The sequence below is a fragment of the Cervus canadensis genome, chromosome 5 (genome assembly GCF_019320065.1).
Source record: "Cervus canadensis isolate Bull #8, Minnesota chromosome 5, ASM1932006v1, whole genome shotgun sequence".
Lineage (NCBI taxonomy): Eukaryota > Metazoa > Chordata > Mammalia > Artiodactyla > Cervidae > Cervus > Cervus canadensis.
The window spans coordinates 35,114,490-35,129,755 of record NC_057390.1 but is presented as its reverse complement, the minus strand read 5'-3'; the positions used below and the strand labels follow the sequence as shown (position 1 = coordinate 35,129,755).

General features: G+C 33.8%; 1 protein-coding gene and 1 non-coding gene across 2 annotated transcripts in view; one reads left to right on the top strand and one right to left on the bottom strand.

The window, feature by feature from the left end:
- PSME4 (proteasome activator subunit 4) overlaps positions 1-15,266 on the top strand; it is a 92,196-nt gene that overhangs the window by 44,299 nt on the left and 32,631 nt on the right. Inside the window, exons 11-21 of the mRNA XM_043468561.1 lie at positions 557-743; positions 1,509-1,598; positions 2,303-2,367; positions 2,656-2,806; positions 3,940-4,038; positions 4,263-4,332; positions 4,795-4,862; positions 5,466-5,681; positions 6,126-6,283; positions 7,520-7,615; positions 14,793-14,848. Of these exons, the coding sequence (XP_043324496.1) occupies positions 557-743; positions 1,509-1,598; positions 2,303-2,367; positions 2,656-2,806; positions 3,940-4,038; positions 4,263-4,332; positions 4,795-4,862; positions 5,466-5,681; positions 6,126-6,283; positions 7,520-7,615; positions 14,793-14,848 (1,256 nt within the window). The remainder of the gene's footprint in view (positions 1-556; positions 744-1,508; positions 1,599-2,302; positions 2,368-2,655; positions 2,807-3,939; positions 4,039-4,262; positions 4,333-4,794; positions 4,863-5,465; positions 5,682-6,125; positions 6,284-7,519; positions 7,616-14,792; positions 14,849-15,266) is intronic.
- Positions 6,952-7,024, bottom strand: TRNAE-UUC. The gene has a single exon. It is a non-coding gene; the product is annotated as a tRNA-Glu (tRNA).

Here is a 15,266-nt window from a genome sequence, read left to right as displayed (position 1 = left end):
CTTAAATACTAACTTAGTGATCAAAGATTGCATCTGTCTTATTCCCCCTGTTTTATTCACTCTACTGTCAAGAATATTCTCTTATGTTTCTGAGAACTGACTTCCAACTTTAGATCATAGTCCTTTTATAAAGTATAAAATAGGAGACACTGGAACATTTTAGTCAGATTGTTTTTTCCTTTAAAAGGGAAGAGTGGAGTAGCTGTGTGTTATTGTTGATTTCTAATAATCACGATTAGATTAGATGCAGTCCTGTTGGAATGTGGGAATGGATTAAGATGCTGAAAGAATGCAGCAATCTACCAGCTAATATTCTTTACACTGTGGAATTGGCATGAGGAAATGTGGTGAGGTGTCAGGGAATTGGGGAAACATGTACCTTTCCTTTATTTCTGTGATTCTGTTAACCTTGAAAGCAAATATTCATTCAGAATACTCTGCTAGCGGACAAACCTTTAATCCAAAATGCAGTTTATGAATTTAGTAAACTGTTTAATGTGTTACATATGTTTATCTGTCATGGAAAAATTTTTTAAATTCTGTTTTCAAACTGCAGAACATATCCCGCGCTAGAGACTTTAACAGAACCTCACCAGCTCACAGCTACTTTGAGTTGTGTCATTGGAGTAGCCCGCAGTTTGGTATCAGGGGGCAAGTGGTTTCCTGAAGGTCCAACCCACATGCTACCTCTGTTGATGAGAGCGTTGCCTGGGGTGGATCCGAATGACTTCAGTAAATGCATGGTGAGCGTATTTGTCATTCTGTTTTCTATGTAAGTTTAATTGTGTAAATGGATATCCTGTTACTTTTTCTTCAGATATTCTTTAGAACACAGTAAAGTATAAAATTTCTTAATGGTAGCGGAATTATACCTGTAGATGCCCAAGTTTAGATCCATGAACACTTAGTTGATCTATATAAGGTTTTCCTTAGGTTAAGTCATTTCCCGTAACTTGAATGCATTTATGGTCATACAGTGTTTTAGAGCTTAAATTTCCTATTCTCTGTAAGCAGATCCATTAAAAATGATAACATATGATCATTTGCACTTCTCTTTGCACTGGTCACAAGGAGCATGATAAAAATTACTGGGTATGAAATGCTAGATTCCCTTAATATACAAACCTGACTTACATTTTGTTCATCTTCCCTCTTCCCTGGTCTCCAGCTTCTCCATTAGCATTTTCTATCTACACTTAGTTAATACTACATTTTTGGTGGGAAGCCAAGTAACTTCTTAGTGACCAAAGGTTAGAAAACTTTGTGCTTAAATCTAGTAAATAACTGTATGATAATAAATTTAGTACAACTTCATTACTCAGTTAACAGCTAGTTAATTGTGAGGAACCTTAAAATGTTCAGTTCTAAGCAAAAAGCTTTCAGAAAGATTGTTGTGTTATTTCCCTCAGAATAATTTTTTTGGTCCTTGACAGTAGCTTATGGTATGTGTGTATTTTGGAGTTAGAACTCTGTGTAATTAATGCTTGCTCTTCTGCACCTTCCCACAGATCACATTCCAGTTTATAGCGACATTTTCCACTCTGGTGCCTTTAGTAGATTGTTCATCCGTGCTGCAGGAAAGAAGTGACCTCACAGAAGTAAGGATGCTTTCTTCTTCTAAAAAGATTGGTCAACTGAGGTCTAATTCCTACTGTCTATGAATAGTAATATTTGAAAGTTTAACAGCAGCTTTGCAGAGGTGCTGACAAATTGAAATTACTGTTTTGTGACTAGAACTATATGAATGGAGGGCCAGGCCATCACTGGTAAGCACCCACCAAAGGGGGTAGGTGAGAAATAGGCTGTTGCAGTAAACAACTGAAATGAAAAGATGTATTTCAGCTTTTTGTTTTGTTAAGCAAAAAGTGATGGCATTTTGTTTTTCCATTTTATGTTAGGAATAAATCTATTGAGGAAATTGGCATCATTACTGTTTGGTTTTTTCAGAACTATTTTCTTTATGACATGTATGTTATTACCTTACTTTTGGCATTTAGATGGCTAACTAGTGAGAGAATCCTTTATACATACACAAGCAGTTTGAAAACTGTTACTAATTTTTAAAATATGGCTGCCTGAACTTTTGTTTTTTGGCTCTTAAAAATATGTTAATTACTGCTTATTTTGGTCCCTGGGAAGTAGATGAATTATTCTAAATTGATAGGGGAATTTGGTGCTGTTTCTCACAGTGCTCAGTGTAATAATGTAGTATTAGATGTATTTTATAGACTATAGTTGAGTTTTGTTCAGGGGAAAAAATGAAAGCCTATTTGAAAATTTTCTGCACATTGACATGTTACAGGTAGAGCGAGAACTTTGTTCTGCCACAGCTGAATTTGAGGATTTTGTCTTACAGTTTATGGACAGGTAAGCAAGTACCTCAGATCTATTTAATGTCTGATAGATATTAAAAAATAACAATGTCCTGTCTCAGCAAAATTTAGCCTCGCTCTGCATTGCAGCCTGTATTTAATTACTATGCAAGGATGGTGCTTCTTCTGAGGTTACAAAGGGACGATTGATTTGTGAGCCGTGTTCAAATGAAATGCCTATCATTTGCATTGTCTTGACAATAGAGATTTATTTAATCAAATCAACCAATAATGTTAAGCCAGTTTTTAGTTGCTAAAATTTTATTTTCTTTGGGTTATTTAGATGCTTTGGCCTCATAGAAAGTAGCACGTTGGAGCAAACAAGAGAAGAGACAGAGACTGAGAAAATGACTCACTTGGAGAGTTTGGTCGAATTAGGTCTGTCTTCTACGTTTAGTACAATCCTCACACAATGTTCCAAAGAAATATTTATGGTAAGAGTGCATTGCTGCAAAGAGCTAAATTCCAACTTGTAGTTTTATTTGATGTTTTAAAAATTGAACTTCAGGTTACTCATGTGCATATCATACCAGCTTCTCCTTTCTTTCCATATTAAAATTTGAAAAAGATGAGGAATTCCCTGGCGGTCCAGTAGTTACAACTCCATGCTTCCACTGCATGGGGCATGGGTTCAGTCCCCAGTGGGCAACTAAGATCCCACATGCTGTGTGGTATGGCCAAAATAATAATAAATATATGTTAAAAAAGATATCTTCAAACAGAAACATAAAATTATGTATCCATCAGTTGATGAAAATGTAATGAGAGGCTTATGGGAACTTAATCCTGTATTTCCCCTAAGAACTGTGGTTCAGTATTTGCTAATTCAGTGCCCGCAGCAATTTTGTAGAGCATAACTGCTACACATAACAAGAGTTGACTGTGAAGGAACTTCATATTCCTTTACCTAGTTTCCGTTTCTTCTTTCTCCATCTGAGATTATCACTGTGCAGTGTTTATCCTTGTTAAAAGCTAAACTGCCTTACAGCTGCATGAGATATTTGCTGAGATTATGTTAGTATAAAGAAGTTAACATAAATAATCTCTTATTTAACCAGAATCTTCTGAAAGGAGTTGTTTATAATTTTCAGCCTTGTCAATCCATGTCTAGAGCTAATTTCTTCATTCAGTAATTAAAATTATCTAATTGTAAAATTAAGTAGATGCTTCATCATTTAGAGGAGATAGAAATAGTTTGTAGTTGTCCGAATAACAAACTGTAAATATTAGATACTCCTCAAGATTCCCTCTGTTTTAAATTGACCAGCAAGATAATTAAGTTGCGTTTGCTTCCAGCAGCTTTAGTTTTGTGTTCAGCATTTCTATGGCAAATAAAATCTTGTGCCTCAAATGTTTTGGTCACAATAGGGTCTTGTGCAAAGGCTGTTCATAGACCTGAATGTAGTAGTATTAAACTAATTTTTATATATTCAGGTGGTTAAATTTTTCCTACTTGATTATTTTTTTAGTATAATCTGAGTCACATTTTCTCTTGTGTTTAAAAAGATGTTTCATTTTTTTAAAAGTGCTAGTTAGACATTTTCATTTTTACGTTATCTTTTAATAGGTGGCCCTTCAGAAGGTTTTTAATTTTTCTATTTCACATATATTTGAAACAAGAGTCGCAGGACGCATGGTGGCAGACATGTGCCGTGCTGCAGTCAAGGTGAGTTGGGGTTTTTTGGACCGATGAAGTAATGAATCGATTGCCAACAGTTTTATGTGGTTAATTATTTTAGACATGCTTGTCATTCTTAAAATACACATGTTTCTTTCATAGCTGCTTACAGCCCTTATTTGCCTCTGAATATAGTGCTAGTGTGTGCTTGTGACTGTTAAATATTTGTGCCTCTCAAAAAAACTTACTTATACAAACAAATATGTTTTCAGTGCTGCCCAGAAGAATCTTTGAAGCTATTTGTTCCCCACTGCTGCAGTGTTATAACTCAGCTTACAATGAGTAAGTCTTAAGGTTATTATCTATATTTATGATTTTGGAAGTTTTTCTTGATTTCTACAACTCTAGTGATGAAAACAGATTTTTTAAGCTGTGTGGTGTTTTAATTTTGCAGTTTGGGATGAAATTGCTTAAAACAAGGTTATCATCCAGATTGACAGATAGCTTAGAAATTTTACTCTATTAAAATTTGATACATAAAAGAACCATTCAGAGGTTGCTGTAAAAAATAAAAGGTATTTTGTGAGATTTGAAGGGGCAGGAGTCCTGGTTGGTGTGTTTATCTTCTGAAAATTAAATTTTCACCTCCGCTGGAGCAAGCCCAGCTTAACAACGAAAGAATGAAAAGCTTCCTAAAAGAGACTTTTCTCAGCTATTAGAAGTATTAAATACAAATATTTTTAAATGATGGATTTCGTTGGATGTTGTTTTTTTCCCCCACTGATACTATTTTGCTATTTTTAGATGATGATGTATTAAATGACGAAGAGCTAGATAAGGAGTTACTATGGAATCTTCAACTTTTGTCTGAGGTATTGTAAATCTGTGGAATAAGAAAATATTTCTGTGAAAATGTTGAGTTGCTCTGAGGATGTATCCTCTGTTTTTGAAAAATGGACTTCCAAACTTGTAAAGTTAGAAAGATTTGGATCTGACTACAAAAAGCAGATGATGCCATTTTCTTGTTTTGAAAAGAGTATGATAATGGTTGACTACTTCATGCCTAATGTTTTTAATTCTAATGTGGATAACTCATTAATTGAAAAGTTTATCAGATTTAGCATCTTCCCCTTTCCCATATTTTAAATTTGGCCATCAATCAAACTTCAGTTTCCTGGACAGTTTAGTTCAGGAACCAAAGGACAGAGAAATTCAATTAAGTTTTGTCTCTTTCAGGAGGTACAGTCTTGAAAAGGATGTTACTACGGCGCTTAAGAGCCTAAACACAGAAAATGTGTTTTTTGATGTTAAGAAAGATTCATTGTTAGAATATAATTAAAATAACAATCAAAATGAATTAAAGCCATTTTAAGAAACATTGTTACTATTTTAGACAACTTTAGTATCCAAACATAGGCTTTAAATATTGATTCCTGATCTTCTAAACAAAATATCTTCAAATGTTTTCTTCCTAGATTACTCGAGTGGATGGGAAGAAGTTGCTTCTTTATAGGGAGCAGCTTGTAAAGATTCTCCAAAGAACCCTACACTTAACCTGTAAGCAGGGTTACACTCTGTCTTGTAACCTTTTGCATCACCTTCTTCGTTCTACTACACTTATCTACCCTACCGAGTACTGCAGTGTGCCAGGCGGCTTTGACAAGCCTCCTTCTGAATACTTTCCTATCAAGGCAAGCATTTTCAATAATCTAGGATTCCAGGATATATTGGGTTATTTTTCTTAGAAAAATTCAAAGTGTGGGATTTTCCCCTGTTGTGTACAAAAGTGTTGCCTTTTTTTTTTTTTAACTTCTTTATTTTTAACATAGATTACTAAAACTATTATTGAAATGTTTTAAACTTGAAAAGTGTGATATAACTTGAGAGCAGAGTGCAATAATAGCCTCACATAAACTTACTGTTACTATTTCAGTAAACTTACATTTAGGGAGACCTTTTTTAGGAATGATAATGAAGGAATCATGTGATGTCTGATTTTTTTTTGGTGTGCATTTGTTGCCTCAGGTTTGGTTTACTTATACATTTTCTTTTAAGCCTTTTAAATTATGTGTGTGTGTTGTTTTTTTCCCCCTCCCTCCAACTTCTCAAATTGCTGGTTAAATTCTGTCTTGTAGGACTGGGGTAAACCAGGGGACTTGTGGAATTTGGGGATACAGTGGCATGTTCCTTCTTCTGAAGAGGTGGCTTTCGCCTTCTATCTGTTGGACTCTTTCCTCCAGCCTGAGCTCAGCAAACTCCAGCGTTGCGGGGATGGAGAACTCGAAATGTCTAGGTTAGTTTTCTTTTATAATCAGTTAATGGTGTATAGTTGTGGACTAAAACATTCTTTTCACACCTCTCCCTCTCTTTGTGGCATATCAGATGTATTCATTTTCAAGGTGTGTTTTGGATGCCTCCCATAAATGTGATTAGAAAAATCATTTAAAATGGTTTGTAGTTTAGCAACAGAAAGTTTCTCATAATTAAACATCTGAAATAGGAAAACTCGGAGTTTTTTCTAGTTTGCTTTTAGTGCCTTCTGCTTAGCATCTTCACTTGTGCATATTTTGGGAAGTGTGTATAAATATGCCTGCTTTGTAAGGAAATGTCTGTTTTTCTAGATTCACTGTAGCTTTTACTGGCTCATTTCATTTTAGTAATTCATATTTTGGTATTACTATTACCTAGAGAAATAATCCCTAAGATTTTTTTTTTTCCTGTCCCAAAGGGCTTTAACAGGAAACAGTTCTTTGAGACTACTTTATATATAGTAAGAAAATTAGTATGTATCAAATAACAGGAAATTTTTAATAAGCAAATCCACTAGGAATGGGCTTGGAAGAAGAAGAAGTATGATTGACTTATGTCAGCTGTGTGTTACTCTGAACTGCTTTTTGGAATAAATGTTTACCTAGTCTGTTTTAAAATTTTGGCCAGGCTGTATGGCTTGTGGGATCTTGGTTCCCTGACCAGGAATTGAACCTGAGCCCTCGGCAGTGAAAGTGCCGTGTCCTAACCACTGGACCGCCAGAGCAGTCCCTTTGCTAAGTCACTTCAGTCATGTCTAACTCTGTGCAACCCCATGGACTGTAGCCCTCCAGGTTTCTCTGTCGTGGGGATTCTTCAGGCAGGAACACTGGAGTAGCTTGCCGTGCCCTACTCCATCCATTTTAAAAGATAGACTGTAGTAGGGAATCTTCTGTAATAATGTTCCCTTTTAGTGGTTGTGATCTTTGGATAAACAGGGAATTAGATTCAGAGTTGCTTCACAAAGGGCAATCAGTTGTTGTTACTTGTGATTATTTAGATTATTTAAATGTAGGTAGGTCTGATATTATCAGTAAGTATCTGTTTAATTACCTTATACTGTTAAGTGGGTAAACTGAAAATGTTCATCCTTTCTAAGGCTTAATTTTGTATATTCCCACTTGATAAAGTTCTTGTACTTCACCTTAGACTCTTCTAGACTTTTTGTTAAATAGAGATTTGGAGTCTTCTCAAATATGAAAATGGTTTTTATTTCTTCTAGAGATGATGTTCTGCAGAGTCTGACTATAGTCCACAACTGTCTCATTGGCTCAGGAAACCTCCTACCTCCATTGAAAGGAGAGCCGGTTACTAACTTGTAAGTAAAGATAACTATTTTATATATTTTGCTGTTTTGCCATTTGGCATATATTTTAAGACTTAGTCACATAATGAGTCACTGGTTCTGTTATTGGTTTGTTTCTGTATAACTTTAACCTTTTTGTCATTGTTAGGCTAAAAATAACTGAGGCATAGTTTAGGTCTATAAACTTTAGGGCTTTATTCAGATTTTGCATATGGTACTAGGATCAAATAACTTGCAGTGATAATCAGTTGTAAAATATCAACTTATAGCTATTAAGTCTGTTAGGTTACTGAGTTAATTGAGATAAATTCTTTTTAAAAAGAAAGAAAAGCACTTTTTTTTTGGTCTATCACTGGTAAGGATTTTGTAGCAAAAAACCTGGGGTAGTTTTTTTTTTAATAAAAATTTGTTCTCTATTTTTCATTGATGTTAAACCTTTGAGACCCACAAAGTTGCTTTTATTAATTTAAGTGCTTTTCAGAGTATTATTATTTTGAATGAATGCCTTGATTTAGTCCATTGTCAGTACTACCATTTAAGTTGAAAAAATTAAAATGAAATCAGCAATATCCGACTTATAGGTCACTCACCAAGTATGTAGATGCTAGTCTCAGCATCCCGGCTTAGATCATTTTCTCTGAACTCCAGTATCTCATTGCTGAGAAAGTTACTGAAAATCACACAGAAATAAGGAAGGAACCCTTGCTCTCTCAGAAGAACACAAGGGGAGAATTATTTGTTGATTTTGCAACAAGAATCTTCAAGGAGTGGTTTTAAAATGGCTTGCTTGTCTTTCCATTTCCTAAATAATTAGTCATTTGGAGTCATACTTTTTTCATAATTCCCACTTATTTCACTTATCTAAAAACTGTTTCTAGGCACTGAACTTTTTAGATGACTCATTAGATTTAAGAGGGAGAAGTAGGGTCATTTAAGGTAAGGAAATCAATTTTGTCTAGAAATTTATTGAATTCTTTTAAAGAACTTTTGTTTTTCATCAAGCTTTATAGTTTGATATAAGAGAACTTTACCAAAATTCATTTTTTCAAGAGATTTTAAACACTGTTTTAAAGTGAGAGACCTACAGAAATGGTTTTGATTTTCCTGATGCTCTTTAACAGTATATAATATAGTGAGAACATAACTTAAGGCTAAGGCGTACCAAAAAGCTGCTTCACACATCAATTGATTATATCAGTAAACTTAACTCTGCTTAAACATGTTGAGAAGTGTGGTCCTTTAATTCAATAGTTTGTCAAAGAACAAAGGCATGTATCTTTTGTGTATGTAATTAGAAGACTTTTTAGTATTGAATGATGGTTAGGATGCATTGCTGAAGGTCAGCTCAAGAGGCTTAGAGGTTTCCGTTGAAGTTCATATCAGCATAGAGCCAACTGCTCTGTTAGTGAACTGAAGCAAAGTCTTTATCCTCTCCGAATAATGTGCGTCAGGACAAACGTTCCATATATTTGGTTATTACAAAGCTAGTTAGATTTGTATATAATGAAATACATTTTCAATAAGGAAAACAGTCCCTAATTATAAAAACTTTATTTAAAGACCCCCTTTACTATACGTTATAAGCTATAAAATTGACATGAATATCCCTTTAAGGTTTTTTTTCCAGGTTTTAATTTAGATTTAGAAGTGTGGTGTTTAGGGACTTCCCAGATGATCCAGGGGTTAAGAATCTGCCTTCCAGTTAAGGGGATGTGGGATCCATCCCTGGCTGGGGAACTGAGATCCCGCATTGCCATGGGGCTGCAGAACCCATGTTTCTTACCTAGAGAGCCTTCACGCCGCACCCAAGAGCTCATGTTCCACAACTAAGACCCAGCACAGCCATGAATAAGTAAATAAATATTTGTTCAACGGGTTGTGTTTTAGAATTTTCACTTAGAGTAAAAATTTAACATAATAAAATGTAACGAAGTAATACAAAATTATGTTAATATAAATATATATTTATATATTTTAATGTTTTGATTATAAATATAAAATGTTTTCTTGTATATTTAATAGCACATAGTAATGAAACAAAATATAAAACAAGGAAAAATTCAATCGCTTTAATCCTTGAACGATACACATATTTAGGGTTCTTTGTAGTTACATACACCTACTCAGGGTCATGATTATACAAAGGACAGTTAAAGATGAATGAGCATTTCTTTGCCTTTGAATTGTAAGAAAAGAGAGTTTGTAAAGTCTTCCCTGGGCTTGAATTAGTTTGTAACAGAAATTTCTTTTTTTTTAAACCAACTGCTAACTGGGATCACCTTCGTCTGAAATTTTAATTTATTTTGGCAATGTGTGAGTTTTTACATTGACTTTATATAACATTTCACCTTTTTTTGCAGATAGTAAGATAGTTTTCACCAAAGTATAATAAAACAAAGTTGGCCTTTTAAATTTCTAAAATGCTTATCCTAATACAGTCAATTATTAAAATCTCTTCAGTGTAAATTGATTTGAAAGAACTAATCAGATAATGTCAGTTGATGGTGCCATTGTTGTGTGATATTAAATCATACTGCCTAGTGTGAAGAAAGAAGATCTGCAACATAATTCTTGGAGATGATCAGTAGCAGGTCAATTGGAAACTAGGAGACGAAAAGAACTCTTTATTTTGGACATGAGTTACTCCAAAGGAGATAGAATAAAATGTACCTAGTTGGGGAGAAAAGGAAACACGTAACGGTGACCAGTGTTTTAATGTGATGCCTAAGATGTCTGAGGAAGTCACTCCTGTTAATATCAAGAGTGACTGTGGTAATTGGCTGTGGTATTGTAGGACATTATGCATTTTCTGAAATACCAGACCAGTGTTTGGAAGCACCTAGCAGCTCAGTTCTTTTCTAAAAAATTAACCTTACATTTTTTCTTACGTAAATCTGAGTTAGGTAAAATATTCTAGCTGCTTTAATTATTTTTGTCAGATCACTTATTATTCAGTTTGTCTTGCACATATATTAGTAGTATTAGTCTTCTGGCAAATTGCAGCAATAAAAAACCACAAGTTTAGTTTAGTTCTGAATTTTCCTGTAAGGAAATCTTAGTTCCTGATAGAGTATATGGGATGGTCTCAAAATCCCATTGTTGAGGAAAATAGCTACCACATGTGAAAAACAATTTTCTGTGCTATGTAATTATAGAGACTGAAAAAAAAAATAAAAAGCTTAGATGAGATGAGTTGATTGTCCTAAGTATTAATTACATACCTAATGGTATCTACATTGTACTTTTTGGCCTTTCGCCTTATAAGGTTACTGAGTATCTTGTACATACTATAAATTTTACTGTTTCAAAGGATGGATGAAATAAGGGCCTTTGAGGGTAATTAAGAGTAAATTATTTTAGTTCAGTTTGAAATTTTAACAGTTTTGTTAGATACCAAGGTTACTGAATTAATCTTAAAATGTGACCTCTCTATTTTGCTCTTGGAACCTTTAGTTAATGATTTCATAGAAATACCTGTGATATAATTTATACTCATAGTTCTGCCTTTAAAGGTGTGGAAATTGGATTATGTCTTTTCAGGGTCATATAGGAATTTTGGACACTTGCCTTTAATCCTCAAATCGTCATTAATTTCTCCTTTTGCAGTCCATTCTTTAGAATCTTTTAGGTCTAACCAGCTATCGCAGGATGCAAAAACTAACATCTATAAAAACAGGGTTACTCAAGGTAGAGGAGTCGTCATTTTTCATCGCAAATATTTCTTCTTTACTTCGTGCCCCCTTTCCTTTGATAGATCTGTTAAGTCATTCTTAGTTAAATCATTCTTAGGATCTCAGCTTTTACTAACTTTTCACTGGAAAAAAAAAATTCATACTTAAGGTCTAAGAGTTGAGACCATTTCATGAATATGTGAAAGGATGTGTTGTTATGCGCTGAGGGGCAGGGCTAGCTAACCTCTCTTGGCACCTCCAGGAAACCACCCAGCTCTGCTGGGGGAGCTGCACACAGAAAAGGAAAGAGTTACTACTCCACGGTGAGTAACCCTGTTTTCTCCTTATTTCACCTTCTGACTGTTTTCATTGATTTTTAAAAATTTGTGTGTCAGACATGGAAGTAGTCCTTAGGCTCCAAGTTCATTGTAAACCCAGCGGTATGTAAGAGCCTCTTTACTTGGCAGACGTTTGTTCACATGGTAGAAAGAGCCAGCCTTTCATTTGCGTTTATAGCATTGCCAGTGCCCAGGACTGAGCAGGGTAACAGAACCCAGAAATAGGCCAGTTGTCTGTTGTGAAACACTTGTTACCTTGAGGGGGAACAAATGCTCTCTTGGTGGCTTGCTTTTATACCTTTTATGTTTGTTTTCATTTGGGAGGGGAGGGATTTGGGGAAGGGTAGGCTGTTCTTCCACCTACAGACAGGAAGAATTATTGTTTGCAGTTGTTCTGTGACAGTTCAGCTAGCTTTCATTTGCTTATTTGATTTGTATTGTATATTTTGTTTTTACGTTATTGGTCATTTCTTCTTTTCTCACCATCCTTTCTTTCCCACCAGTGATTATTTTCATAGTTCTACTCTAATCAGATCTAAAGATTGTCATCCTGTGGTACAAATAACATAGTTGTAGAAAACTTTGTTTTTTAAGTGGTGCAAATATTCAACACATTTTGTTATAAATTAGGTGGCTTGGTGGTACTGTGTAGTTGCTGTGAACCTGATATAACTTGATTATTATTGTATAGTTAATATTATTTATAATATGCTGTGTTGAAATTATTTGTCAGAATTTTATTTTTATATTACTGTTTGTAAAAATGAACCAATGAATGAGTAGAATGAATTTCACTTGAGGTGGGGGAGTCATGGTATTTGATTTAAATTATATGTATTGTTACTATAGTATTTAATCAGAATGCAGATCTCTAATTATTGATGGCACTTTAAGTCTACTTGGCAAAGATTATGTACATAACTAAAAGTTGCAAGAGCAGTTTTAAGTATGGGAGAGTATAGCCCAGCACACACAGACTTAAATTGTAGTAGCCACAAAGAGATACGAGTCTTATTTGAGTAATGGAGAGAGGTTTCTTTTAGAAAATTCTTCTTTTAAAGAAAGATCAGAACTATTTAATATAAATATTTGGACTCAGAAACATTCAGTGTAAAAGGTGTCAATACAATCAGTTTAATTAATTTGTTAGAAAAGAGATAAATTAAAGCTGAATCTTAGATAAATAAGCATAAAAGAAACTTGAGATGAATTAAAGACAAATAAAGCTGAAATGTGTCTAAACAGATGCCTTCTATGCACTTGAGATGTGTAAGATGTGTTTTAATTCAGGTTTTAAAAGTGAAAACTGAAGCCTTTTTAATTTAAATAAGCTACTTAAATATTTTTAAATCCCATACAGGTTGATATGTTTTTAAATAATTGTGTAGTAAATGATAGTATTTTTTAAATTTTCTGATAGGGAAACAGTTCAGAGTGACATGTGGATTTTTACAATTAGCATCGGGACCCTTAGATGAGACTTGTTTTTAAATGTGGTTACAGTGTAATTGGTGGTAGTAGAGTCAGAAAGGCATATTAAAAAAACGTTTCAGATTCCTAACTGATAGCCTTTTGTTTGCTTGTGTGTTTGATACAGTACAAAAATTTTCAGGATAGTTTATTATAGAGATTGCTTTTTAAAAACTCATTTGTTAAGAGTAATTTTGTGACAATAATTAGAATGCACTCTTGATTCAGTATTATGTGGTGCTAGGCACGGGTTGGGCAAGGTACAGTTGTATTACGTTTGTTAGCAGCAAGGAGACCTGTGTTCCCCTGTGATAGCTTGTGACAAGCGCTTCCCCTGCTCTGTGGGGGTGGGGGTTAACAGTTTTACACCTAATGCTTGAGCACAGCCTTTTCTCTTTCTTGGTGAAATCTAATTTCGGTAAAGATGTTGAACTCCCCTTGAAGTTCACTGTGAAAGAATCTGATCTTATTTTTTACTGACCTAGACCCTGTATGCATATATATTTTTCAATCATACACATTTTTACAGAATGTTCAAGTTTGCACGCTGTTGCCAAAAGTTGAAACTTTATGGAGTGAAAACAAGATTTTAAGAACAATTTGAACTTGAAATTTTCTGAAGAAATTCTCTGAAAAGCAAATTAACATTTTATGTTAAGAAATACTACCATTCTTTGTTTATATTCTGTAGACTTGGTTTTGAAACTTGAGACAGTACTGTTGCCGTCCTAGGCACTACATCATGGCAAGGACCATAGTTAAATAATTGGGTTTTAGTAATCTTAATGTTATTACCCATTTAGATAAATCCCAGAATCCTAGCAACCAATTATTAGGATAGAGATAACTTAGTTCAACTTAAAAAATAAATACAGTATTGGCAGGGGGTGTTGATTTAAAAATAGTGTTTTTCTTCTTTACAAGTAGTAGTTCATGAATTACGAGCAATAATTATAAAACCTCTATGTATTACTATAAAGCCATATATAGAATATGCTTATCTCATGTTTCCTTGGAAATTTGCTCCTTTCTTCCTTTTCTTAGAAAGTGTTAAAATCTTTGTTTATAAGAAGTCATTGAATTGAATCTCATATTTTGAAATAAAATGTTTTTAATTAAAGAAAGCTTATATTTCAGATATAAAAATTCATATTCCCCAGTAGAATCTGTCCTTATGTACCTAAAATGTGACTTTGAATGTAGTATTTTTACATCTGAACATCTTCAGAAGTAGTGGTATTTTATTGCAGATGTTAGGAGAGATCACTTTAGCTGTTTGTAAGAGAAAGTAATGATTATCTAAAGAAGCTTGTCTGCTATATATTTTACAGTAAAATTTGATGGTGATTTTTTTGGTGTTTATTTTAACCATTATTATAACATTGAAAGTTTACTTTTCCTTGTATAAATGTTTATCATCAGTCTTAAGCTTTTACACTTGTATATTGAATATCAGTGTTATGTTCATTTGGGCATTGAATCCCCCCCCAAAGTCATTACATTTAATTAACATTTTTTTGAAGATGAATAATATTGTACTTATTGAAACAGACCGTTAGTCTTCAGAAGGCTAGAGTAAAGAATTAAAGTGTTGAAGATGAGAAATCTGTGTTAAAGATGATCATCTAAACATTCTAGCAGTGACATTTTTCCCTTTAAACCTCCTTTTTGGTGTTGTTAATAAATACAGGCATTCTTGTCTTTATACAGGGTACCAAGTATGGTGTCCTTGGAAGAGACAAAGTTATATACTGGACTTGAATATGGTATGTGAATCCTAATCTGAGTAAATCTGTGTGGATTATTTTCATCAGTTACTCTCCAAGGGTTAAGATGGAATAATTCTGTAGTTACAAATTTTCTAGTCTCTTTTATATGTAAAATGAATATTAATTACATAATATTATCTTTGCTTTTTCTGGAGAAAGTGGAGAATTATTATATAAAGAATAGCCATTAAAGGATAGATGCTTTCTGTGTGCAAAGGGAGACTTCCATATGTTGTAATGCTCATTTATAGAATTGTTATTTTTTACTTGAGCCAAACCGTTATATATTTGATTTATGCAAAACATTTTACATTAATTTAATGTTCTGAATCTAACATTAATTAATTTAGCACCCTTCCTTATTGCTGGATTAACATTGGAGTTCGTTGCATATATTAATTAATTAGATGTAAGT